This window comes from Acipenser ruthenus, chromosome 3, assembly GCF_902713425.1.
Source record: "Acipenser ruthenus chromosome 3, fAciRut3.2 maternal haplotype, whole genome shotgun sequence".
Taxonomy (NCBI): Eukaryota; Metazoa; Chordata; class Actinopteri; order Acipenseriformes; family Acipenseridae; genus Acipenser; species Acipenser ruthenus.
The window spans coordinates 53,008,797-53,035,076 of NC_081191.1; the positions used below are offsets into that span (position 1 = coordinate 53,008,797).

At 36.8% G+C, this 26,280-nt stretch overlaps 1 protein-coding gene across 2 annotated transcripts in view; it reads right to left on the reverse strand.

Annotated features, from left to right (window-relative positions):
• LOC117435781 (arf-GAP with SH3 domain, ANK repeat and PH domain-containing protein 1-like) overlaps positions 1–26,280 on the reverse strand; it is a 208,580-nt gene that overhangs the window by 61,730 nt on the left and 120,570 nt on the right. For both annotated transcript variants that reach the window (XM_059013767.1, XM_034059202.3), the window contains exons 11-16: positions 25,038–25,124; positions 18,430–18,530; positions 11,188–11,257; positions 9,377–9,464; positions 9,225–9,273; positions 6,538–6,701 (exon numbers count right to left, since the gene is read on the reverse strand). In XM_059013767.1, coding sequence (XP_058869750.1) covers positions 6,538–6,701; positions 9,225–9,273; positions 9,377–9,464; positions 11,188–11,257; positions 18,430–18,530; positions 25,038–25,124 — 559 coding nt within the window. The remainder of the gene's footprint in view (positions 1–6,537; positions 6,702–9,224; positions 9,274–9,376; positions 9,465–11,187; positions 11,258–18,429; positions 18,531–25,037; positions 25,125–26,280) is intronic.

Genomic DNA, 26,280 nt, shown 5'->3' on the forward strand with positions numbered 1-26,280 from the left:
AGATTTAAAGCACTAACATTTTTTTTTAATTAAAAGCAATTATCTTTATAACTGAAGCACAGAAATTGAAAATTAAGCAAAAATGACTTTACATCTACCACAGCCTCATTGCATTTCTCCTAAACTGTGTAAATTACAGCTTATTACAAGATAGTATGTTTACTAGTGGTCCTCATAATACGATCTATAGCAGAGGTGTCAAACTCAGTTCCTGGAGGGCCGCAGTGCCTTCTGGCTTTCGTTCCACCCGAGCTCTCAGTTACTTCATTGGTCTAATTATTTGATTAATTTGTAGCTTTAACACTTCTCTCCAGGCCTCAGAATGTTTCATAGGTCGTGTACCTTCAATCAAGTGCATTCTTTAAATCATCAACTGTAAAAGGCCTTTAAAAATATTAAATATGTCCAATTGAATAAATAATTAGATCTATTAAGTTAATTGAGAGATTAAGTTAGAATGAAAACCAGAAGACCCCGCGGCCTTCGAGGACTGGAGTTTGACACCCCCGATCTATAGGCAGTACTATCAATCAGTGTTCACAATTGTAACAGGAGAGATTTGTGCTGACTGTCTAGCGCATGCAGGGTACTGCAGGAAGGGGGCAGCAGTCTCGTGGATCCGCCTGTCAGTCATGACGATGACACGGAGAGGTGGGGAATAGGGTGTGTTGGCTTTCCCTCTCTCTGAGTGGCTGAGAGGCAGGCCTTGGGGGATGACCCTATAAGATAACGCTCTGTTGTTTCCTCAGCCTGCCCCTCTAAGACAAAATGAGCCAGCTGGCGGAAGCTCTGCTGCCGGACCGAGCACGGCCGGAGAAGCACGAGCACAACAATAAATGAATTAAAAAGAAAAGAAAAGGAATTTTTAGTAGCGGGGAAAACTTGGCAGAACCCCGAACAGTATCCACAGGTTGAGGAACAGGTGAGCATAGGACAGAGACCTGGGCTGTGCGGATAGCGACGGTCGGGGTAACGCTGCCAAGTGCAGCACCTTTATTTTGTAGTTTTATTACTGTGTTTTATTTTCCCTTTTTCTTTCGCCTTTTGTTTTCATTATTATTTTTGAGCACATGTATGTGCACTGGACTGTATACCAGTATTAGTAACCCTGTGGGCCTGTTTATTGTTGCCAGTATTCAGGCCACAGACAACAGCGCCCTCTGAGGGTAAAAATAAATCAGTGCGCCTAAACAGCGTTACAAATAAAGTTCTGTCTCTGTATCAGTGAATTGCCTACCACCCTTCCACAACAATGTATGTATTATTTTTTTATTTGTTTACCCAGTATTAAATGTTCTACTAGTCAGATGATGAAAGTATAACATTCACTTTCAAATGTTGTCCGCAGTTAGTAAAATAAATTAGATGTACTAACAATAAATGCAGAGATGTTTTTCAGACATAGTAGGGTAAATAATATACATAGGGTCTCATGCACTAAACAGTGGTAATGTGTTTTGCAGGCAGTAAGCCCCTGTGCTTTGTACACCTGCTGTATTCACTAACCAGTAGCAAACTAGCACGTGGAAATAAGCGCGTGGAAAAAGTATATAAATAGAATGAATAATGTTAATGGGTGAAAATGTATGCAAATTACTTCACAAAATACTGCCAGGGAGGTATATGATATGCAAACCATATTCACTTAAGGGCGCTAACTTTACTAGGTGCCTCAGCGTGTGTTAAAAGTACCGCTTATTGAAAACAGGCGGTGTCACAGAACCAGCAGAAGAGCTGCACAGGAGAACGAGAAGAGTCAGGGAGAGAGTATTTCGGACGTTACTAGGGGTGTGTGAGGAGGAGGAGGTAATAACTAGATACAGAATGAGCACAGATCATACTAGCCTTATATGTAGGGCCCTGGAAAATTCAAATTATCACAAATTTCACAGAAATTGTGTATTTGACTGCCTACCATGAAAAATATGCTGTACTTTCCTTACAGTATTTTACATGACTCTTCCCCTCCCCTGTTCATGTCATACTTTTATCAAGTGGAAGCAGCGCTACAGTAGCTGTACACGGTCCGGCGTCAATGCCGTGCATTTGGTTACTATGGCAACGGGGTCAAACAAATACCAACTTCATGATTGGTGAATTCCTCATACTGTACAATGACGTAACATGAGTCAGAGGTGGGAAGTTTAAAATGGTTGTTTAGATATTGTTGATTTATTAGCTTGCAGTGATTAACATTAAAAATGCAGACAGATGACAAATAAAAAAAAAACTAAATTGATTTCAACAGAAGACCGTGTTCAGAGCTACGAAAAGGGGACATTGCATGCAGATGGTGGGATTCTGTTTTACTCAACTTATAATGCGTCTTTGGATCATCTAAGAAAAGGTACCATTGACAAGCCCCTTAACAGAGCAGTACACAAAAACACGAAAATCAAACTTAAAGTTCAGGCTAAACAATTACCAAACAAGCAGGTCACAATCACAGGATTGTTTAAAAATATCACAGAAAGTGGAGAAACACGTAATGTCAACACGTTTGAATTAGTGGAAGCCTTTAGTGCAGCGAACATACTAACACAACGGCTGGTCAATGAAATATTACAACGTTTTTTTAATGAAAAAAATCCTGAATTGTGGAGCCGTGCCAGACAGTGACACACTCAGACGAGAGTATCTCCCTGAAGCGTATGCAGCACACGAAGAATTATTATTATTATTATTATTATTATTATTATTATTATTATTATTATTATTATTATTATTATTATTATTATTTTCTTAGCAGACGCCCTTATCCAGGGCGACTTACAACTGTTACAAGATATCACATTATTTTATTTTTTTTACATAAAATTACATTATTTTTTACACATTATTTTTACATACAATTACCCATTTATACAGTTGGGTTTTTACTGGAGCAATCTAGGTGAAGTACCTTGCTCAAGGGTACAGGAGCAGTGTCCCCCACCTGAGCTTGTACCCACAACCCTCTGGTCAAGAGTCCAGAGCCCTAACCACTACTCCACACTGCTTAAATCGAAAAATGAACGATTCTCAGTCTGTTTGTGTATGCGACGAGGCCACTGATGCTCAAGGCTACTGTGTTTTGTACATTATTTTCATACCCCAGAGCTTTACAACTGCTAATTCAGAGGAACTTGCTGCTTACTTAGTAGATACACTGCATCTTGACTCTAACCACACAACAGTAGTAGGTCAGGCATTAAAATGCTTGTGGAGAATGGCATTGATTTCAACTGTGTCTGCCTTTGTAATAATAGACAATGTAAACTAGCTGTTTACGTCTATTAGTCGAATAAATTTTTTTAGGCTGATAGGCTCAAGTGGCATATATGACGTTATATCATTTACTAATAATTTGACAGTATCTGTGGTTTTAAAACTTCATACATACATTTCTACACGTTACTAGAAATGTACAGTGTGTATAAAACACAAAAGCTCCAGTTTTGTCATTTCAGATTTGCAGTTACTGTTTCTCCCGTGTTTAATATTTTGGTATTAAAGACAGGAATTACACGGTCATTGTAATTAATGTGTCAATATACGTTTTAAAGGTTTACAAAACTTGAAAATGTTGCTGAATATGTCATTCAAGGTTGTTTTTAAAAAGTCTATTTTGTCTCTTTGTTACTTTTTTTTGCAGCCAACACACCATTTTAAACGACTCCAGCAAAAGTGTGTTACATTTTTAAAGATTGTTTCTATAGCAACTCGAATTCCAATGTTACAATGTACTTGTATGAAGAAGATTACGAGGCAGGTGTATATGCAACACTTTCGGCTATGTTAATATTTATATAGTCACCATGTATGTATGATATTTAAGTAGGCTATGCTATGGAAACCATAAAGGTCCAATAAATTAAATGTACAGAGTGACAGATGAGGTGCAGTCATGAATACAAGCAATCAAACACCATCACTTTTTTAACATTAAAAAAAGTGACATGTCGCCAAACCCTTTTTGAAATGTAAATAGTGAACTTTTCATTGACTGAGCGAGTGCTGTGCTGACTTTTGATTAATATTACAATAAAAATCAGAGGGAGACCAAGTTGAACAAACAAATATTTATTTGATTTGCAGAGTTAAACATAAATGTTCCATTAGCAATTACTTTCTACACTTTGACTGTCTCGCAGCCCCCCCCCCACGCTCATTGTGACAAACTCAGAACCGTAACTACCTTTTCTTTATATACTATAATAAAGTTTGTGTAAACCTCATGCATAATTCTGTATGCTGAATTCCGCGCGATGTGACAACTTTTAAATTAATCATTTAGCTTGCTTTATTTGTGCATATAATTAGCTTAGTGAGCGACCGTTGCTTAATTTTTGCGTGCGGTGTGACTTCCCCCTGCCATGTGGTAATTCTGAGCATGAGGCCCTGTGACAGAAACAGAATCTTTTGTGGTAAATCTCCCTCCCGCTAAGTAACGGGAACAAAGTACCCTGGACTGTTTGGCCTGACACTTCACTCCCAGGGTTAAAAGGAAGTCGGTCATCTAGAAAGGGGGCGGAGCTTCGGTGCACTAACTCATCGACCCGGAAGGGAAATGATGTGGCAGCTGCGGATTGGAGGAACGGCTGCAATTGTTTACCAACCCGGACAGGACTCCACCTGTATCACAATAAATAATTATAATTACACCACAAGCACTACAGCACGCACCCGGACAGCACTCCACCTGTATCACAATAAATAACTGGAATCACAACACGAGCACTACAGCACGAACCCGGACACACTCCACCTGTATCACAATAAATAACTGGAATCACAACACGAGCACTACAGCACGAACCCGGACACACTCCACCTGTATCACAATAAATAACTGGAATCACAACACGAGCACTACAGCATGAACCCGGACACACTCCACCTGTATCACAATAAATAACTGGAATCACAACACGAGCACTACAGCACGAACCCGGACACACTCCACCTGTATCACAATAAATAACTGGAATCACACCACGAGCACTACAGCATGAACCCGGACACACTCCACCTGTATCACAATAAATAACTGGAATCACACCATGAGCACTACAGCATGAACCCGGACACACTCCACCTGTATCACAATAAATAACTGGAATCACACCACGAGCACTACAGCACGAACCCGGACACACTCCACCTGTATCACAATAAATAACTGGAATCACACCATGAGCACTACAGCATGAACCCGGACACACTCCACCTGTATCACAATAAATAACTGGAATCACAACACGAGCACTACAGCACGAACCCGGACACACTCCACCTGTATCACAATAAATAACTGGAATCACAACACGAGCACTACAGCACGAACCCGGACACACTCCACCTGTATCACAATAAATAACTGGAATCACAACACGAGCACTACAGCACGAACCCGGACACACTCCACCTGTATCACAATAAATAACTGGAATCACACCACGAGCACTACAGCACGAACCCGGACACACTCCACCTGTATCACAATAAATAACTGGAATCACAACACGAGCACTACAGCACGCACCCAGGTCTGGTGACCGTGTTAGTGTATTGTGTTTGTAATGGGACTGTGTTTATTATTTGGGACTGCAAACCCTTTGTTTTGAACAGTGCAATACACATTGCTGTGTATTGCCTGTAATTATTGTTTGGTCACCAGACCTGGATTACAAATTAACCCTTTGCGGTCCATTGTCGGACTGGGTCCGACATTGCAATTATTCCTCACAGGTCCTTTGTCGGACTGGGTCCGACATCATTATAGCAACGCAATAAACGGGTGTTTAGTCGTTTTTTCTCCGGAAAAAGCCGAGAAAACCATTCAATTGCCGAGTGGTAGCGACAGGAGCCGAGACAAGTCGGAAAAAAAAAAAAAAAAAAAAAAAAAGGCGTATTTCATGAATAGTCATACATGGTATCAGGTATCAGATAATGGGCGTCCATAATAAACAAGCTGGCTAAGTGCGTCAGCGCACTGAGACTATCATGGACATTTGCAGAGCTTTTTTCAGATGTTATAGTAATAAAATAATGACTTGGATCGCATTATTGAGGAGTTTGGTGATAAAACGAGTGATCTGGAGATGATCGATCGGTATGTACGACTATTATTATTATTATTATTTATTTCTTACACAGCTGAACGCTATAGCAAACAAAAGGCTGGGGAGGGGCTGGAGATGCCTAGTGTGTGCTTTGTTGATATGCAGGGCCATTTAAACCCGTTTGACTGTGAAAAAAAATACTTTTAAACAGCGCGTATAAAATTAACTGCGCGTGTGAAAATTAATTAGACCTGGCGTGCCTGACGCGCGATTAATAAATGGACCGCAAAGGGTTAAATCTATTTTCTGATTGGATTATCACTGTCTGTTTCTTCATTGCACACCACATCACTCCTACACCTGTACCCAACTAACCACTGCCACAGGTCCATAGTGAGAACATGAGCAAATGAGCATTATTTTTCATGCATTCTCTCTCTCTCTCTTTTTTTGGTTTACAGTTTTATGAACAGAAATTAATAAGGCTTCCTACCTTGTGCTCCGCAGTCACAGCAGACTTCATTGCCAGGCATTCTCAGAACATCTTCAATAATGGCTTTAGTAAGATCTTCTAAGCTGTTCTCACCAGTGCTCTGCTCCCCACGAAATGCCATGTTTAAAGCTTCTTCTTTATTGTTGGTTAACACTGATATCCAACTACAGAAAAAAAAAAAAAAAAAACAAACAAAAAAAACACAATATAATAAAATAATTGGATAAACAATTGCTATAAAATGTCCTACTTCATAAAGGATTTATTTACATACCAGTAATGCTTAAATTACGTCATCAAAAAATTACATTTTAAAAACCTATATTTATTGTAGAAATACAAAATAGCCCTTTAAAATAACCCTTTAAAATGTTGTGTGTGTGTGTGTTTGAGAATTATTCATGTCTTAGATCAGATACTCACTTCTTCCTTTTCATCTATTCCAGTCCAAGACCTTGTTCCAACCATGTCCTTAATTATTCAATTGAAGTCCAAGTCATTAGGACCTGGTTGGAACAGGGTTCTGAATGGCTGAAAGAGCCACAAGTGAGTACTACGGCCATAGATGTTTGCTTATATTCTGTAGTTATGTCTGATTATTTTATTGCTACTATCATAGCCTATGATGAGTATAAACTGACATCTTGTGGCTATAGCATTAAATTACAGATGAGCAGTTCTGTTCTTTTTTTCCAGCCCCTACATATAACTCACTAAAAACTATTGTCTTACCTTTCAATTTGCTTTGATTTAAACAAGAATAATACAACTTTGGAGAGCAACAAGGTGTACCAGGGGACAGCAGCGTTATAGAGTTTGCTTACAGAGCAATAACACTATGCAACACAATCTTTGTTCCTGGGTAGTAAGTGTTATTTCCTAATTGCTTATGCCTCAAAAGTATAGAAAATGGCTATTATTCCCCACAAACTTTGCTTTTGTGACCAGGACAGTGATATTTTGAAATTTACCTATTTTCCAGAACATTCCAGATAGATTCAGTGCTGAGTAAACTTGGAGTAACTTCTAGAACTTTCTAGAACTTTCCAGTAATATAAATAGTAGTATAAATACAGGGGCCGATACATTTACTAAAAAAAATGCAGCATTACTGATGCATCAGTGCACTAACAAAATCTACTCTCGTCTTAATGTATACTAGATGTGGACTGCTGTAAATAGAATTTTTGAAGATATGTAAGGACCATACCTATTGTCAAAAAGCAACTGTCAACAGTAAATTGGCTTTCAGCATATCTGTGCAAATATATATGACTTTACTTACAACAAATTCATATTAGACATGGGCATGTTTTAAATGGTGAGAAAGTGTTGCTCTTAAAATCAGCTGCAGTACAGAGTGCAATATGCAGTGCTACACACCAGCATTTTTAAACAGCTATTGTTTTATGCACATCAGTAAGTGTGCCTTTGAAGACACTGTGGGAAGGTTTGACCTCTTAGAACTACAGTATACTTAAACTTATAAGCAATACAACTTCAAGATTTCTTACATTTTATTTAGCAAGTATTCATAAGGAACTATTTTATTATTCCCTTAAATGTAAAAAATAAATTGCCAATAACATTTTTGATGTTAGTGTTGTACTGCAAAACCAGTGGAGGCTGCACTATCATCACAAAATGCCTGACACATTTGGAACTGATAATGAAGAACTATGTGTGCTTTGCTCAGAGAATGGTATCAGTGATGTAAATGAAATTTTAAAAAAATCACATATTAATCGTATACATACATGACACTAGGGTGTCTTCTAGTTAAATGCTTTGACTGATGCTGACTTGATCGCCTGCGCTTTAAACACTGAATTAGTGAGCTACAGTGGTTGTAAAACGGCTCTTTGCAAAGATGCTTCCCTTGTTCAATGACAATCTACTGTATAGGCAATAATATAAAGTATTAAGAAATGGCATTTAATATGAATTAACCAGTGCTTAAGGACAATGGATTACATTTACCTGTAGTTTACCCCTACAACTCATCTTCAAAGAATTAGCATTTATGTATGTAATGTCTGTTAATACAAAATTAGAGCAACTGTTTATTTTGTTAGTTTTAATAACGTAACAGTTTTATTTTATTTAAACTGACTCATATTTGTTTTTCATCAAAGGTTTAGGGATAAAAGATTGATGAGAAATTCATAAATTAAACTGAAAGTAGGATGTGCCATGCCACACATGGATTATGAACCAATGGCTTTTTTTTGTGATGCTTTTTCAATTATTAAAATCTATGAGCCCGGTCTTAATTAAATTGCAATATATGCCTGCCAACTAGTTAAATAGCAGGCAGAGGGCCTTGTAGAAATATGTTCCACAAAAAAACATGTTTTTACAGTGTTATCAGAAAGTCTGTTATACCGCAGAAAAAAATAAATCTAACCTTCAGTGCACTTCTATTTGCTAGTTAGGTCTCAAATGTGAAGTTCTTAAAGAAAAAGAAAATATAGCAAACTCGCAAAAAAGTGACAAGTGAAACTATACTACTGTAGGCTAATGAAATCTCTGCTTGAATGACTTCAGGTAACCAGTCAGCAAATATTCTTTAAAAATAAAATATATGTTTGCTATGAAAAGTGTTTCTTTTAAATTTGAGATATTCACAGCAAATCGATGTGAGCGACAGAAGGTTTTTTTTTTCATTATATAATCACATTTCTTACATTACAAACTCTTGTTCATCTTCTGCCTGGAAGTGATATGTTCGGTTATCTGAAATACAATTAAAATAATTAGAGAAAAGCGATAAAGGAGCATTATCTTAGCTACCAAAATCAGTGAAAACTTTGACACATTAATATTGTAACAAACTTACGGGATATCAGGTCAAAACACTTCTTGTCGTCTCCATTTGGTTTTACTTGACAGGTGAGAAGGTTCAGTTTTACAGGCTGTCTGTTGGACTAAACACAAATATAAGAAAAAACAAATTTTGTGAAAAGGTGGTATTTTTTATATTTAAAAATTAATTGTACAGCACTAATAAAACATACACAGTGCTCTAAAGCACTTGTACTCCTTGGAAATATGTAATTACAGGGATGGAAATAAGACTCTACTGCATAGCAGTTCGATCCATTACTGGTTTTACAATGAGTTTAATAAGACTCGCCTGAGCTTGTTACCTGTAAACTGGGGCTAATCAAGCATATATTAACACCTGGAATGGGTGAAACTGCTATGCAATAGGAGTCTTATTTCCATACCTGAATTATAACATTGATGAAGTTTGCCTAATTTTATTATCATGATTCATTTATAACATCTGGGGCAGTAAAAATCTCTAGTTAGCACATTTTTAAAAGCACCACAGAGAGATGGTGCTTTTAAACAGAAATCTGAGCCAATGCAAAGCATTAGCTTTTTGCAAATTGCAGAAAATGAGAAGAACTAATGACAACATAAAGAGTCATATAACTCCCCTGAAGGGATCAACCTGGCAATTAGTGATGTTTATGTATAATAGGCAATTTAAACGTTCTTGTGGAATGTTAACTGTACAGCACCAAAAGAGACTTACATCAGCAGGAAATTAACAATTACTCTCTCAAGGATTGTTGGCAAGGATTCAATTGAGGATGGGATGTCTGTGAACACCCCAGACCTCATAAAAGCTCAAAGCATGCCAAAGCGATTGCCCTCATTTTGATATTTACTGCCCCTCATTCACATTTACTTGTTTTCCCCTTTGGATTATTATTTATTTATAGTAATAATAGCACCCCATGTTGCTGTATAAGAAACTTTAATGTAAACTGTGCAGGGTTTACAAACTGCCAACCACTGGGTCAACTATAAAAGCTGAATTTAGAACTGAACTTTGAACCTTATCAGCATTAACAAACTAAAGGAATAGGCTGATAATTCACAACTGTGAAAAGACAGATTCTGAGACACATACAAATTATTTCTCTGGAATATGTGTAATTGAATGAATAAATAAAATAAATACATACATAAATAAATAATGCCTAGTGTTATCAACTGTCATCACATTATTATAATTGTGCTGTTCTACTTTAGGTTTAACAGTAATATGGGAATTAAATAATAGTCAAAGACTGGCTGCACCATATATGTCATCAGCTTGCTTTTCTCCAAACAGGTACTGGCACTAGATACTAAATTAGCATGACATTGACAACAGTGTACTGTGATGCTGAGATAATATATGGATGCTACTCATAAGTTGTTTGTTTAAGGTGGAAATATTACCAATACAGTCATGAGAGTTCTAGGTGTGCCTAAGCCCAGTAAGAGTTAATAGCACAGTAGGGAGAACATTATTTTCAAAGTAATATACCTGTTATATTTTACCCTTTGTAAGCCTTAATTAAAAAATTAATAAAATGACTTTGGTCTGGCTGAAATGTGCATTAAGGCACTCCAGGAGATGGGATGACATTATATATCTTTACACTTTCCCTGTAAACTTTTTATAAGTCTATCCAAAATGAACATCACACTTCCAAGTACAGCTGAGTTGATGAGCATTAGTGAGTTATCTTTTCAGTTAAGTTGATTCATTTTTTAACTAAAGCCTGAAAAAGATAATTGTGATAGTTAGCTCCCTAGATTGTCTAATATTTAAACTTAAGTAAAAGGAAGATCTAAAATAAAACGTACTGTCGCATGTGAGATTGTAAGTATGCCATTCTTAACTGAGCACTTTCTTCTCTGCCAAACTTTTCTTAACCTGTAAAGAAAAAAAAATAAAATAACACACATCAGAAGACATTTCCTCAAACTTGTCATTCATATATGACGCCAAGGAGTATATATTTCTCAATATTCTTTGAATATAGGCTCAGTATATTTCATGCACTTCAGAATCCTCCATGTGAGCATGCTTATTTGGTCTTGTACTCCCCAGGCCTTGTTGGCCTTTTTTATAGCTTCCCCACATTGTCTAGATGAAGACATTTCTGAGTCACCATAAACTCCTAGGTCTTTTTCATAGTTCCCTTCTTCAATTTCAGTATCTCCCATATGATATTTATAATGCACATTTTTATTGCCTGCATGCAATACTTTACACTTTCCTCTATTAAATGTAATTTGCCATGTGTCTGCCCAGTTCTGAATGCTGTCTAGATCATTTTGAATGACTTTTGCTGCTGCAGCAGTGTTTGCCACTCCTCCTATGTTAAATGACAAAACCAAAGCTTTTGTGTTTTTCTTTATACACACTGTACATTAGTAGTATGTAGAAATGTCATTATACAGTATGAGGAATTAGCCAATCATGAAGCTGGTATTTGTTTGACCCCGTTGCCGTAGTAACCAAATGCACGGCATTGACGCCGGACCGTGTACAGCTACTGTAGCGCTGCTTCTACTTGATAAAAGTATGACATGAACAGGGGATTGTAACGCTCACTACAAATTATGTGCAATGACCAGCTACAGCGAATAAAAGAAAAGAATTTCCGATTTGCAAACAAGGTGAATGGTAGGCCAATGGTATTTTATTGCACTGCTTGCAAGACCTACACATAATAATTGCAACAATGGCTTATACCCACAAACAGGTAGTAATAATTACAGCACCCCAACACAATGGAGAAATAAGTAGTAGTGGAACTGCAATTCCTATAGTAACGTTCTGGTAGCATACATTGAGACACAGGTGACTATGCTTCAGCTATTCAAAGGGCAGGTTATCAGAGAAAGAGAAATTCATGAGAAAAGATTATTAGATTCAACCCTATAGCTAACAGACAGCATTAATATAAACTGTAGGCATACGGTTCACACAGTAGTGAATAAACAGTTACACAGTTATACAAATACATATACAATTGCAAGCCAATTCAGTCCTTTAAAAAATGACGAGTCCAGCAGTTCAGCAAACAACAAAAATAAAGCCGGATCGCTAAATGAGTATATAGTAAACAGTACAAAGGTTCTAGCCAGTAGAAAGTACAGACCTCATTAATACACTGCGCAAATAGAAAGAGACCCTTTCTTACTGTCCTCTCTCTCCCTTTAAACTTCCCGGGAAAGGAAGGAAACAAATCGCTGCCCACCTTGAACGACAGCAAGCTGACTGGGTAAAACGCAAAATGCGTTAGAAAACTAAAACCACATAAGAAAATATAGTAATTAGTAGCAGGACGGCCAAACGTGTGTTTATTTAATATATAGAATGGTAAATTAAACTAAGTTTACCAGGATAAAGAAAATAATTATTATTTTCTTTTAATGAACAGGGCAGAGGGGTCAAGAAAGCTAGGAGGCTAACTAGCCTGGCCAGGCATACTGCTATACACTTAAGCTACAGCAGATGAAGCATTTATTGCTCCATATTGGGTGGCACCCATTTGGAGGGGAGGCACTATTTTTCAGATTAGTCTGCTAATCTGTGATACCGGTAGCCCATTTTGAGTTTCAGAACACCGGCGCAGCTGAATTTTCGCATTTAAATATGGCAGCTTATGTCGTGCCTCATTCATTTTTCTGGATGGGGTCAAATTTGTGCTGCGGCACAGCGCTACTTTACACTCCACCAATTTAGCGCTGCATCGGTCGATCTCGATACATGTCCCCCGTATTTACTTAAAAAAAAAAAAAACTCGACTACCTAGCAGTTTTTGCGGAATTTTAAAGATTTAAACATTACATGCAGTTAAAATTACCTTATAAGAATCACAGAAGCACAAAAAGAATAGCTTAAAGCTCAGCTCTCTAATCATGATGGTTGATTCTCTTTAAAAACTAGCGCTTTAATTGTGGCGAGTCAAAACCACTTTCATGTTGTGGGTTTCAAAAAAACAAACAAACAAAAAAAAAAACAGTGGAGTTGGTACACAGTTCAAAAGGATGTTAACTGAAAAGTGAAACAAATAAAACCCTAATGGCAGCAATTTACAAAAAATCTGTTTAACGTCAACCAAACATTGGGACCCAATACACTATTACTGATTAAATATTACCTATTACAAATCTGCTTGGAGAATTTCTGCTCTCTGATAGGTTAGCTGTATTCTATCAGCCACATGTTAATCCCACATAACCTTTCAACAGACACATTACCTTTGATTCAAATTCCTCCACCACTTACCTGTCCTAATTCTATAACATTTAATTAATCAATCAATCAATCAATCAATCAATCAATCAATCTTTATTTTATATAGCGCCTTTCATAGTGGACCACCATCACAAAGTGCTTTACAAGCTACAGTAATAAAGGTGAGCAGGAGAGTTTTGAAAGTAATCCTGAACTCTACAGGTAGCCAGTGCAACTGGGCAAGACGGGGGGTGATGTGTTCACGTTTTTTACATCTGGTAAGGATCCTGGCAGTGGCATTCTGAACTAGCTGCAATCGGTTTATGGCGTATGCCGGGACCACCATAAAGGCAGTTGTAGTAGTCGAGTCGAGAGGAGACAAATGCATGACAGAGTATCTCCATATCCGGGAGGGAAAGGTAGGGACGGACTTTGGAAATGTTTCAAATATGGTAGAAGAAAGATTTGACCATGGAGGAGATGTGGGCATCAAAGGAGAGGTTGCTGTCAAGAAGTACACATTGGCTTTGTACTTTGGGGGAAGGCAACAGCTGACACTTTCCAAGGTTCAAGGTAGCTTGTGATAGAGAGAGAAAGGATCAATGCTGTAAATCTTATTTGTGTTTGTTATTATTTTTATTATTAAAACACACAGACTGTGTTGGGAGAAAAGATTGTGTGGACCTGATTTCTTCACTGCACCGCTGCACCTGACCACATAGCTATATTGATATTCTTAACTTGAGTTTTAAATCCTATTAGGAGTTCAGATTTGCTAGTTTTCAGCTAAAGAAAATTGGCAGATATCCAGGCCTTGATGTCTTGAATGCAAGCCGAGAGCCAGACCATGGCACAGGGGCTTCCAGGATCGAGTTTTAAGTAGAGCTGGGTGTCATCAGCATAGGAGTGAAACATGAGGCTGTGTTAGTGGATGAGGTGATCCAAGGGAAGCATGTATATGTTAAAGAGAAGAGGCCCAAGAACAGACCCTTGAGTGACTGGGTTTGCAACACCACTGCATCCAGCATAGAAAACAAACTGCATGCATCCAGATAGGTAAGAGGACATCCAAGAGAGACAGGCTCCAGAGATCCCGGCATACTTCTGAAGGCAGTCAAGAAGAATGCTATGCTCTATGGTGTCAAAAATTGCTGTTAGGTCAAGGAGGACAAGCACAGAGGGAGCAGCAGCATCAGCATTGAGCAGGAGACCATTTACAATCCCGAGCACAGCAGTTTCAGTACTCTGGCTGGAAGCCAGACTGCAGAGATTCAAGCAGATTGTTATCCGTGAGATGTTTCATCAGCTGACTGGTTACAGCCCTTTTGAGAGTTTTGGAGAGAAAAGGGAGATTGGAGATGGGACAGAAATTAGGTAAGACAGCTGGGTCGAGAGAGGGTTTTTTGAGTACCGGTGTAACTTGGGCAAGCTTGAGGGCAGCAGGAACCAAGCCTGAGTCCAGGGACAGGTTGAGAGTGTGCATAATGGAAGGAGCAAGGTCAGAAGCACAAAGAAGGACAAGATTAGTCGGCCAGGGGTCCAGGGCCAGTAGTTGATTTCAACAGTAGGCCGGAGACATCTGCAATGGAGAGAGGCGAGAAAGAGGAAGAGGCAACCGGAGGCCAGTCAAGGTGGTTAAGTAGTAAACTGGGTTTGTGGCGGGAGAGCATAGAATAGATGTTGTCAATTTTTTTTCCGAAAGAGCGAGCAGAAATCATGACAGGTAAGAGAGGAGGATGAACGGGAGATGGATCTGTCGGTGGCTGGATGTAGGATTTGATCAGTGGTCTTAAAGAGAACATTGGGTTTACCATGTCCCATAGTTATGATTTCAGAGAAGTACTTCACCCTGGCAGCAGTGATCTCTCTGTGAACCGTTAGTCCAGACGACCTCCATTTGCGCTCAAGCACTTAAGAAATTGAAGTTCGAGGGTGTACTATGGGCAGTTTTGATCTTTCTCGACAGTTCTGGTTATAAGCAGGGCATCGTTGTCGATGATCTGAGTAAGGGTGGCGTTGTAGAGGGTCACCGCATCGTCAACCGAAGATGGGATAGTACCAGTTAGAGAGAGTTTCAGAGAATTTAGCAGGTTCTTGAGATGCAAGGAAATAACACTAATCAGTAGTGGAGGAAGGAGCAGGAAGATTAATATTAGCAGTGATTAAGAAATGGTCAGAGAGAGAGATAGCTGAGACGGAGAGATTGAAGAGGTCAAGACCCCTGGTGATGAGCAGATCCAGGGTGTGTCCTCGGGTGTGAGTGGGGACGTTGACAGATTGACAAAGTCCAAGACAGTCCAGGAGCGTGTTGAAGTCGGTCACTAGGGGGCAAGAAGGCAAGTCAACATGAATGTTGAAGTCACCTAGGAGTAGGATTTTGTCAGTAGAAGTGCAGACGAGGGAGAGGAATTCTGAAAACTCAGCAATAAAAGCAGAGTTATTCTTTGGTGGACGGTAGATAACAGCAAGGGTGAGGGACATGGGAGAGGGGAGCTTGATGGCAAGATGCTCAAATGAAGAAAAGGCTGGCAAAGAAAGAACTGAGGAAGCAAGCACAGAATTTTCAATAACAGCAGTGTCCCCACCTCTACCTGTGAGGCGTGGCTTGTCAAAGAGAGAGTAGCCATTTGGGGTGGATAGATGTAGTGAGTGCTTATCATTTACAAAGTGCCAGATTCCTGCTAGACAGAGAAAATCAAGATTAGTATCAGTTTTAAATTTGTTGAGAAGCAGAGATTTGTTAGTCAGAGAAAGGCAATTTAGGAAGGAGAATTTACAGTTTGTAGCAGGCAGTACAGGGGGAGAGGATGTTAGTAACGGTATCTGAAGCAAGTACTTACCAGTGTTCATTCTAGAAGAGGAGAAATATTGAACACGTTTTGTCTAGGGGATCCAGACATTAGGTGTCTGAGTGGGTATGAGGCCTCTAGTAGCCATTGGGAGAGATGTGGGAAAGGTCCTTGCTCTACCTGTCCTCGCTCTGACTGCCACAGCTCAGACTGCCCTTGGATGTGTGGCCCTTAGACTGGCTGGCACTTAGAATGGCTAGCGTTCTAAGACACTGTTTGCCAATTTATACTGTCCTGCAGATCTAGAGCTGGTCCAGTTTACACACTGCAAAATTCACTTCAATCTACCACAGCTCTGAACACTTTAGAAAATGAATGACTTCAACCCAGCTGACCAGGAAAACAAGCATTCAAATTTCCTTACCAATCGCTATTTTGTTTTGTTCCTTCTATCTGCAAGCTGCAACAGAATCCACGTACTAAACAGGTCAGGCGCTTGAATCTATAAGTAACCACTAACTTAAAAAAAAAGTCAGACCTAGAATCAAATTGTAATCTTTTTAATGGAAAAACTGTTAAATGGTATGAAGATGAATTTCCTGAACTGGACAAAGTACCAGTAATTCACATTTCTTTAAAAGAAAAATGGCACAGTAAAATAACGGAACCCGAAAAGGAGCAATTCGAACTTGACCGAAACGAAAAACAAACAAACATACTAAAGGCTTCTAAATGGGCTGTGAATATCCTACAAAACTAGATCCAAGAAAAAGGTAGACTTAGATTTAATGTACTTTCTAAGGACGAGCTGAACAGTCTACTCTGGGAATTTTATTTTTACTTTATAAGTCTGCGAGCTGGTACCATATAGCAAAAAAGTGAATTTAGTAGAAGACGCAGAATTTAACAATGCTAACAACATATTCTTAGCAGTAATTAAAAGACAAAGCAACACAGTAACACCAGCCTTCTGGCAGTACAACACTCAACACAGTTAATTCACAGCATTTTCGAACTGCATATATCTGGGAATTTTCAAGTGAACATTTATTCCAAAAATCACTGATCTATAATTAAAGTTTTATCAGATTTATTTATGTCATTTACTACGTTTAAATATATATATCAATTAATTAAATAGTACAATTAGCAAGTAATATGTTAATATAATTGATGTACAGAAATAATTGACTTAATACACATTTTATATATATATACACACACACACACACACAGTAGATGCCGCTTATTAGTATCCTCTCAGTTCCCTGCAAAAAGTTGTTATTAACTGAACGTTGTTATTAAGTGAAATTGTTTAGCACCGGGTTCACATAGTGCCTCCAGAATCCGAACTTTATCGCCTATAGAAAGGTCTACACGTTTTGAAGCCATGATGACAGACGACAATCAGACTCAATAAATGTAAATTATTAAAACTGATACATAGACACTGCAATGTGTGCACGAGCTGTATTTGTGTGTGTGCCGTAGCCATAGAAATTGTAAAAAAAAGTTGTCATTAAGCGGCAGACAGTTGCTAATATCTGAAATCCATTAACATTAAAGTCTATGGGATGGGATTGGTTCCAGTGAAAATGTTGTTAATAACCGAAAGTTGACTTTATCAGGGTTGCTAATAACCGGCATCTACTGTATATACATATATAAATAAACAAATGTTGTATATTTTTCACTGGAACTATTTCCTTGTGCACAATGATATTACTGTTATTGGAAAGATTTTAGATTTTTTTTTTTTAATTTGCTGTGTTAATTTAAAAAGTAAATAAATCTAATAATTTTATAATCGTTTTATAATAGCATTAAGGCACTCCAGGAGAAGGGTTGACATGATATAACCGCACACTTAAGGGTTAAAGGTAATCCGCTTTGTGCCGTGCCTTATAGCGCCTTAAGTGTGCAGTTATATCATTTCAACCCATTCCCTGTCGTGTCTTAATACTTCATTAGTGACTCCAACAATCCACAACCAAGTTAGTCTGTGTCCTGCTGATTCCTCACAGAACTGCTCTGGTGAAGATTAGAGTAATAACATCTGCCACATACCCATCACTTTTCTTTGAGAGATATCCCTTCTTTTCACTGCCAAACTCCTTATTGCCCTGAAGCTGGTGCATACTGTATCCCCCCTGCTTGCTTTGAGAGTCCTGGTAAAAAAATAAAATAAAAAAAAGAACATATGAAGATTAAAAAAACATTTTAATTGCTGCAGTTCAGAAGATTTACATATGAGCGATCAAACAATAATTTTGTTCCAACCTCACATGCACACACACACATGCAATTTTGCTAAATATGAAAGAGGTTATGCAATTACATAATTTTAAGAAACATGCAATAATCACAATTCTATAATTAGTATATTCACTGTTCACCTTCTAGAGAATAAAGATATATACAAAGCAAAACAAATACCATTAAGTATAAATACTTCACACAAACACGGAAGCTAGAACTTACTCTTCTAGACTTCAATCAGGAAAAGCAATAGAAGAAAAGAAGCAGAATGTAAAAGGTAGAGATATGCCCTTGTTTAGAATTGCATTAGTTAAGAAATAGCATACACTGTAAAAACTGTATGTAAAGATTTGTTGGGGTGCTAAAGGCAAAAGATATTGACCAAAATGTAGAAAAATGCCAAGCACTCACCAAACACTAGCAATCATGCTTTCATATTTTATTTACAAAAAATGTATTGAATTAGAAAGTTCAAAACAAGCAAACACATTGCACTGTAAAGGCCTGTGGCCACAACACGTTCACTTTAACCTATAATCGCATGCTTTTTGTATTCAACTCTTGTTTTGAACTTTCTAATGAAATACATTTTTGTAAATCAAATATGAAAGCATGATTGCTAGTGAGTGAGAGTCACTACTTTGTGTGACATGAGTTGATATAGGTAAATATCTACCATAGATTAAAAAAAAAAAAGTAATATATGTACTTTTACTTTCTTACTTCACTTTTATTTTATAGTTTAATTTTAAAATATAGTACTTTTATGTAAGCCAAGGATTCCAAAGCAATACTTATAATGGAAGTGTTTTAATGAGGTTTCTCCTGCCTGCATAATATTGCCTAGTGTCATTTCCCATTTCAGTTTTCTTGCAAGTACATCCGAGGAAATCTTGTACCTCAATGTGTTAAAGAAATCCCTTGACTACCTGTTCTGGGTATTGCTACAGAACCTACATTTTACATATCTGTGAAATATCTTATTTTAAAACAAAACAATAACAATAAGATAGATCACACAAGAAAAAAAAAAACAGCAAGTTATAGGTTATATAAAAATCATGACTTTCTAGAGCACATGTAAAGTCACACATTAGCACTTAGATTACTCTATTTCATTTATTACTTGATTTATTATATAATTAGATGTATTCTTTTTTATTTCAATCTATCTTATTATTTTAAACAATGGTAAATTTGATCCACATACAAATTAGACTTTCACCAAGTGGCAGGTTGTTTCATGAAAATGTACTATTGCTGTAATGCACTTGATAGTAATGGACAATACAGTGTTGACTACTGGGGACATTATGAGTGGCCAATAAAATGCAAGCATCACTTTATATCAGACCTGAGAACAAAATTTAAATTTATGCAACACAGCTTATTTTGACAGGTCACCATGTATATATACATTTTCAAATCCGCTCTCCAATGTTTAATGGATACAGTAATTACCATAATATTAACATATGCTTAAAGTTAGGTCATTCGATTTTTTTGATCAAAAGTTTAAAAAATAAAACTAATATATTTTGACTAAGTCTTAGAGGAAAATAGCTAGTTAAATATAATTTCAATTTTGGATGTTCTGTGTCATACTCTTTTGGCAGCAGGTGGCAGTTGATTAAAAATTCACTCACAGCCAAAAGGAACAGGTGAAGTTGCTGACAATATCAGAGCTGACTGCAATCAAAACCTAAAGAAATGTGTATTTTCTGGGGGGGATTTCTACATGTTACGTAAATAGCTGATTTTATACAAACATAACATGCTTGCTAAGTAGATGAAACCTTAAGGGATGTGGACTGGTCTAGATCATTTTTTATCAAAACAAGGTGCTATGTGATTTACTGGTGCTTGTACTTGTAGATATACAGTCAGAAGTCTAATCTGGGAACAATATGAAAGCTGTCATTAAGACCAAAACACCTTCGCATTGGCATAATAGCTGTTGATGTTTTAGTTTCTGTTGACATCTACCTGAAACTCATTGTGTGTAATGCAAAGTATTTTACATGATATGACAGACAGAGATACTAAATAAACCAAACAATTGGAAGAGAAACAGGATTTTCTAATATGATTTTAAACAATTTAGCATATAAAAATGCACATGGTACAAGTGTGGGTTTGTTTTTAAAACTAACCAGTAAATGTCAGTATATCTGTATAGCAAAATCGTTTCAAAAGAATATCCTATCAATGTAACACTGAAATACATATTTAACCAAAAGCATAAAAGACATTTATAAAAGCAAAGCAATTAACAAAGGCTATTTTTAAAGATGTAATTACAACAACAAAAAAAGTAAAGCACAGAAAGAGTGCTCTTCTAACCAATTGTCATACTTTTCCTTAAAATGCACAGAAAGCACACACATCACGTATGTATGCACAACACAGAACTTCCCATGTCAGTTCACAGTGAATCCCCACCTTTTCCTATTCAATCTAAATTGTCATACAAATTATTGAAAATCAGAATAGAATAAATTATACCTGTAGTTTTAGCTTCTGAAAAAATAAAAATTGAGTGGGAAGGAGAACAACGAGAATTATTTCTGAAAACCCTAAGGTCAGTCATTAGCTGTCATTTATTACAGGTGCTAGTTCATTTTCTTCTTCTGAAATTTTCTCCCTTGCTGCTGTTACTCTTTATAAAACAAATATATTAAAACACTACTCTTAAAACTCTTTTCACAAAATGATCTGATCCCTTGTCGATGAAATATCAGAAGTAAAATATTAAACCTTGTCTGGATACAGAAAGAGAAATGGCAGATGAAAAGACAAATGAGTGATAAACATTTAAAATACACAACTAACTAAGTAATATAATAACACAATATATAACAGCACAGAAACATATTTTTTCAGCAGTGCTAAATTCACGAAAAAGACAAACAATGAACACAAATAGAGGGTTAAAAGGGAAATGATCTGCTGGTGCAAAAAGCTATAGCAAAGCTCAACTATCATGCAGGACACATACGAGCATGGGGAACTAAGAATAACTTCAAGGTGCCAAAAGAAATTCACAAGTAGAAGATGCATCAAAAGTAGCATGTAAATGGTTTGTTGCATCAACATTTATACAGATGTAAACAGGATTCCCACGAAAAACAAACAAACAAACAAATGGCTTCAAGAAGATAATGCACAATATTTATTAAAAAAAAAAAATGCCTCACGTCAAAGTGCAGTCATAAATAGAAGCACAGAAAACAACAGTAGTTGATTTATTTATCTTCAGACAAAACACTAACATTGTTTTACTTAGCCAGCAGGGTGTATCTAAAGATCTAAAGACTGTGTTACACATGTAATATTGTATTTCCATGAATAATGTCTGGTGCTCTCTCTGCCTCGCTTCTCCCACGCAACTCCACTGCTCCGCTCACTCCACTGGCTCCCGATCACCGCTTGCATCCAGTTCAAGACCCCTGTACTCGCCTACAGATGCCTTGACCAGACTGCACCCAGCTACCTCCAGATCCTCATCGCTCCCTACACCCCCACTCGATCTCTCCGCTCCTCCTGCACTAGAAGACTAGCTCTACCTCCTTTACGCTCCCCTGCCTCCAGAGCCCGCTCCTTCTCCACCCTCACCCCGCAGTGGTGGAATGACCTTCCTACAGATGTCAGGACTGCCCAGTCCCTGACCATCTTCCGGCGCCTCCTCAAGGCTCACCTCTTCAGACAGCACCTGTAGAACTCCTCTTTTCCCTCTGGACACTTTATCACTCTTCCTTAAATGCGCTTTACTTGCTCTTATCTGCCCCCTATTTTACTGCATTTAATCCTGTACTTTAGAGTACTGTAATCTGTCAAGTGTCATTTAATCTGTAGTATTTTGTATTTAATTATATCCTGATGTAACTATCACTGACACTGTTATCTGCTCCATTATTAAATCGTATTTTGTCATATACTTGTACTTGCTAGAACCAAAGTCATTGTATTTTATCTTGCTCTTAATTGTATTAATACCTGTACTGTGATTCTTGAAATGTATTTTTGTTTATGACTGTAAGTCACCCTGGATAAGGGCGTCTGCTAAGAAATAAATAATAATAATAATAATAATAATAATAAAAACGGTTTGCTAACTATGTTACAGAATCAAACTAATTAATCTGCCACAAAAAGTACATATATGCTCTAATAGTTTTCTTTGTGTATAATAAAATTACAAAGAACAAACACTTCGTTCATCAGTTCATGAAAGACACCCCTTTATTTTGGTAATTCCCAGATGATCCTTTTCTTGTGTGTGAATGTGTGCACTTTATCAAAGGTCCCTTACCACGCATGCACTGCACAGCCAGGCAAACATAGAAATTGTTTTTTCAGCAGCAGTTTGCTTGTCTCTGCAGATCATTTTTTATTAAAATGCTTATAAGCCTTGAAAAGTTTTTTTTAATCCAGACATTTAGTGATATAGACGTGTGACTGTTTCTTCGATTGATTTGTGAGTGAAATGTTTTAAGTTAAATCATGATTTTGTTATTACTGTATATTGTGTAATCGCATTGCTAGGCCCACAGAGTTTTCTTTCGTTTTATAAATGTTCAATTTAAGTTTTGCTAATTAAATAAGATTATGACTAGGGAAATATTTGCTTGTACAAAAAGGGTTTATAATTATATATTACGCATAGTATGTTTGAAATGGCATTTATTTTTACATATGTAAATCAAAATTTCTAGTTTGTAACTATTTGCATTTATCTTTTATCAGAGCATGGCGCTGGAAAATAATTTACGCCTTAATATTTTACTGAACCTAGAGAGAAACGCTTTGTGATGGTGGTCCACTATGAAAAGGCGCTATATAAAAATAAAGATATTGAGTTTTAGCCTTGCGCAACTACTGATATCGTTCAGATTTCTTAAACTTTCCACAAAGTTTTTAGTTTGTTTTGAAGCACCACAAGTGCAGCCTGTCTCTATAGGTGGCCTCTCATGCCTAGTGCTGTCGGTAGTCCACAGCAATGATAAAGCCACTGGCACCAATTCCCAGCTATGCTAATTTAATACATTTTGCGATACAAACAACTTTATTTTGGGTAGGTACCCATGATATATGCTACTTAAGGTTAGTGTAATTCATCTCATTGCTAAGGGATACGTCTCTATGTTTTCGGTGTACGTTTTTTTTTTTTTTTTTAACCCCCCGCCCCCGCCCCCCCTTTAAAGTGGTACAATGTTTTAGATGCACGCTTCCTATACCGAGTGGAATGTGCGTGGTGTGTCTATGCTATGCCACATAAGTCATGACGGTGGAGAGAGAATTTGGAGTTCTAAACTGCATGTAAACCTGGCCATTAATATTAATGCAAGACAATGTGCACCACGCACACACACTGTGCAGCCCTATAAACTGTTTTCAGCAGCAGTTTGCTTGTCTCCACAGGTTAGTAAAACTTTTTGAAGTTTCACCTCATATGTCTTGTGTTTAACAACTGCAAGGTTGTAGTCTATTATACAGTAGGCTATATATCTTAAGGAGATGAAAGCATTAAAAGAAAATATTGCTATTTTAACATTTAGACAAAGATACCTTGTGGTATTACACTGAGCAGTCAGTGTGATACAACACTGGTTGCCAGCAAGGCCTTGTTTAACACTGGCTACCAGCATGGTACATCACTGGCAACTCAAATGGCATGAAGGAAATAGCAATACTCCACTTACTGTTCTTACTATTTTTAATAAGTGTTTGTAAATGGATGTTAGAATACAACTTGTAAAAATGATTACAATGAAAGTCTCATTACACTGTATACCTAAGAAATTGATGCACTGTCACATTGCACATTACAGACTATATATTATTAACCAAGAAAGGCTCTGTTTTGATTGATCTTTTAACATCCAATAATATTAAGCATGCAAAAATAACTAAGAGAAAGGTAACAAATAGTAAAGGGCATGTACAGTAAAGGTAAAATAAGCGCATACATGTTCAAATAAATACAAATAAACATATTTTTATTCAAGAATTCATAAATCATTTTTATTCAAGTTTATTCTATATCGTGTTACAAATTTAAAAACGACTTAAAATCTGTATCAAAGTATACTCTTGCTAATTTCAATTGGCCCAAAGTATTCATCATGGTAAGTGTTATTGTCTTTGATTGTTTAATTGGAGTTTTACTATTAACATTCTCACATTATTTTTGAAAAAAATACCATCTTGACTCAATTTCTGCACATCAACAAATATTTTTATATGTGGTTTTAAAAAAAAAATGCTAACGATTTTCTTAGCCAAATTCACAGAAACTAATGGGCACAAATCCACCTTCATCCATATCCAGCATGTATATCTAGCATACCCAAAATTCAATTCAAAGAATGCCATTCCTTGCAATGCTGTGATGCAAACATTTTCAATGTTCCTACCTCTTTCTGGTCAAGCTGCAGTGACGATTTAATCAAGTCTCTAAGCGCTGTCAGCTGCTTCTTTTCTTCATCTTGTGTTTGTTTTATCTGCAGAGAAAAACTACATTTAAGCTCTATATTGTTTTTTGACATTCAAAATTGACCTTCAACATACTGAACAGGAGAAGATCTATAGATTAAAACTACTGATTACAGAACATCTAAAAGATGCCAACCACCTCACAGAAACTACATGTTTACAGTTCCTTAATAGCAAACCCATCTTTGTGTGGCACTTGTGGAACCTCCAGATAATATGCAAAAAAATACATGCAAAAAAACATAAAAATCAAAACATCTATTAACAAGTCCAAAACGAAATGGAAAAAAGTATGTTCGTAGCAATAGAACAATTACACAAGTTTAAAACAAAAAACATTATTAGAATTAAAAAAGGACAAAAAGAAAATGCAGTTTAGATGTAAAATAGAAATACTAAGATAGTAAAGTAATTCTTTAAAATATGTTTTCTTGAATGTTTTGGGATACCAGAGAAAAGTGCATTACAATAATCAATTCTAGATGAAACAAAGGCATGCATTAGTCTCAGTATCAAATACAGAAATAAGAAGTTTAGCTATATTTGTCAAATGATAAAAGGATACTTTAGTAACTTTCCTTATATGAGTCTCGAATGATAGATCTAAGCACAGACAGATCTAGGTGCCTAAGCACCAATGATGCAATCTCTCTTCCAAGATGTCATTGAATAAGGCTAGGCACGAGGAACAAACAGTTTGTATCCCTCCATGCCAATTTTGATGATACACTTCAAAAATGTCACACACAGGAAACACACCTACCAGTGCGTATTTTGAAGCAGAAAAGTACAAGCTCAAGAGGAGACTTGTACTTGACCATGCATACACCACACTACACCACTTATTAATTACTTAATTGATTACTTAATTAATTTGTTTATTTCCTTACAGTGGTGGCCACATTTACTGCATCACCACATTATTTTTACGATTACTGCTTTATGATCATCATATAGTTTGTTTTTCTATAGACACTTTTTTTTTGTTATTGTTGATTTGCTATGATGGTTGTATTGAATTATATAACTTTTGTATATAAATATAATTTTTCTCTTCATAATGCAAACATATTGAATAATTTAATAAAAACAACTACATTTTTTACTTTTATTTATTCATACATTTTAAAAGGTTTTACATACAATTTGGCAATGTACTTTATG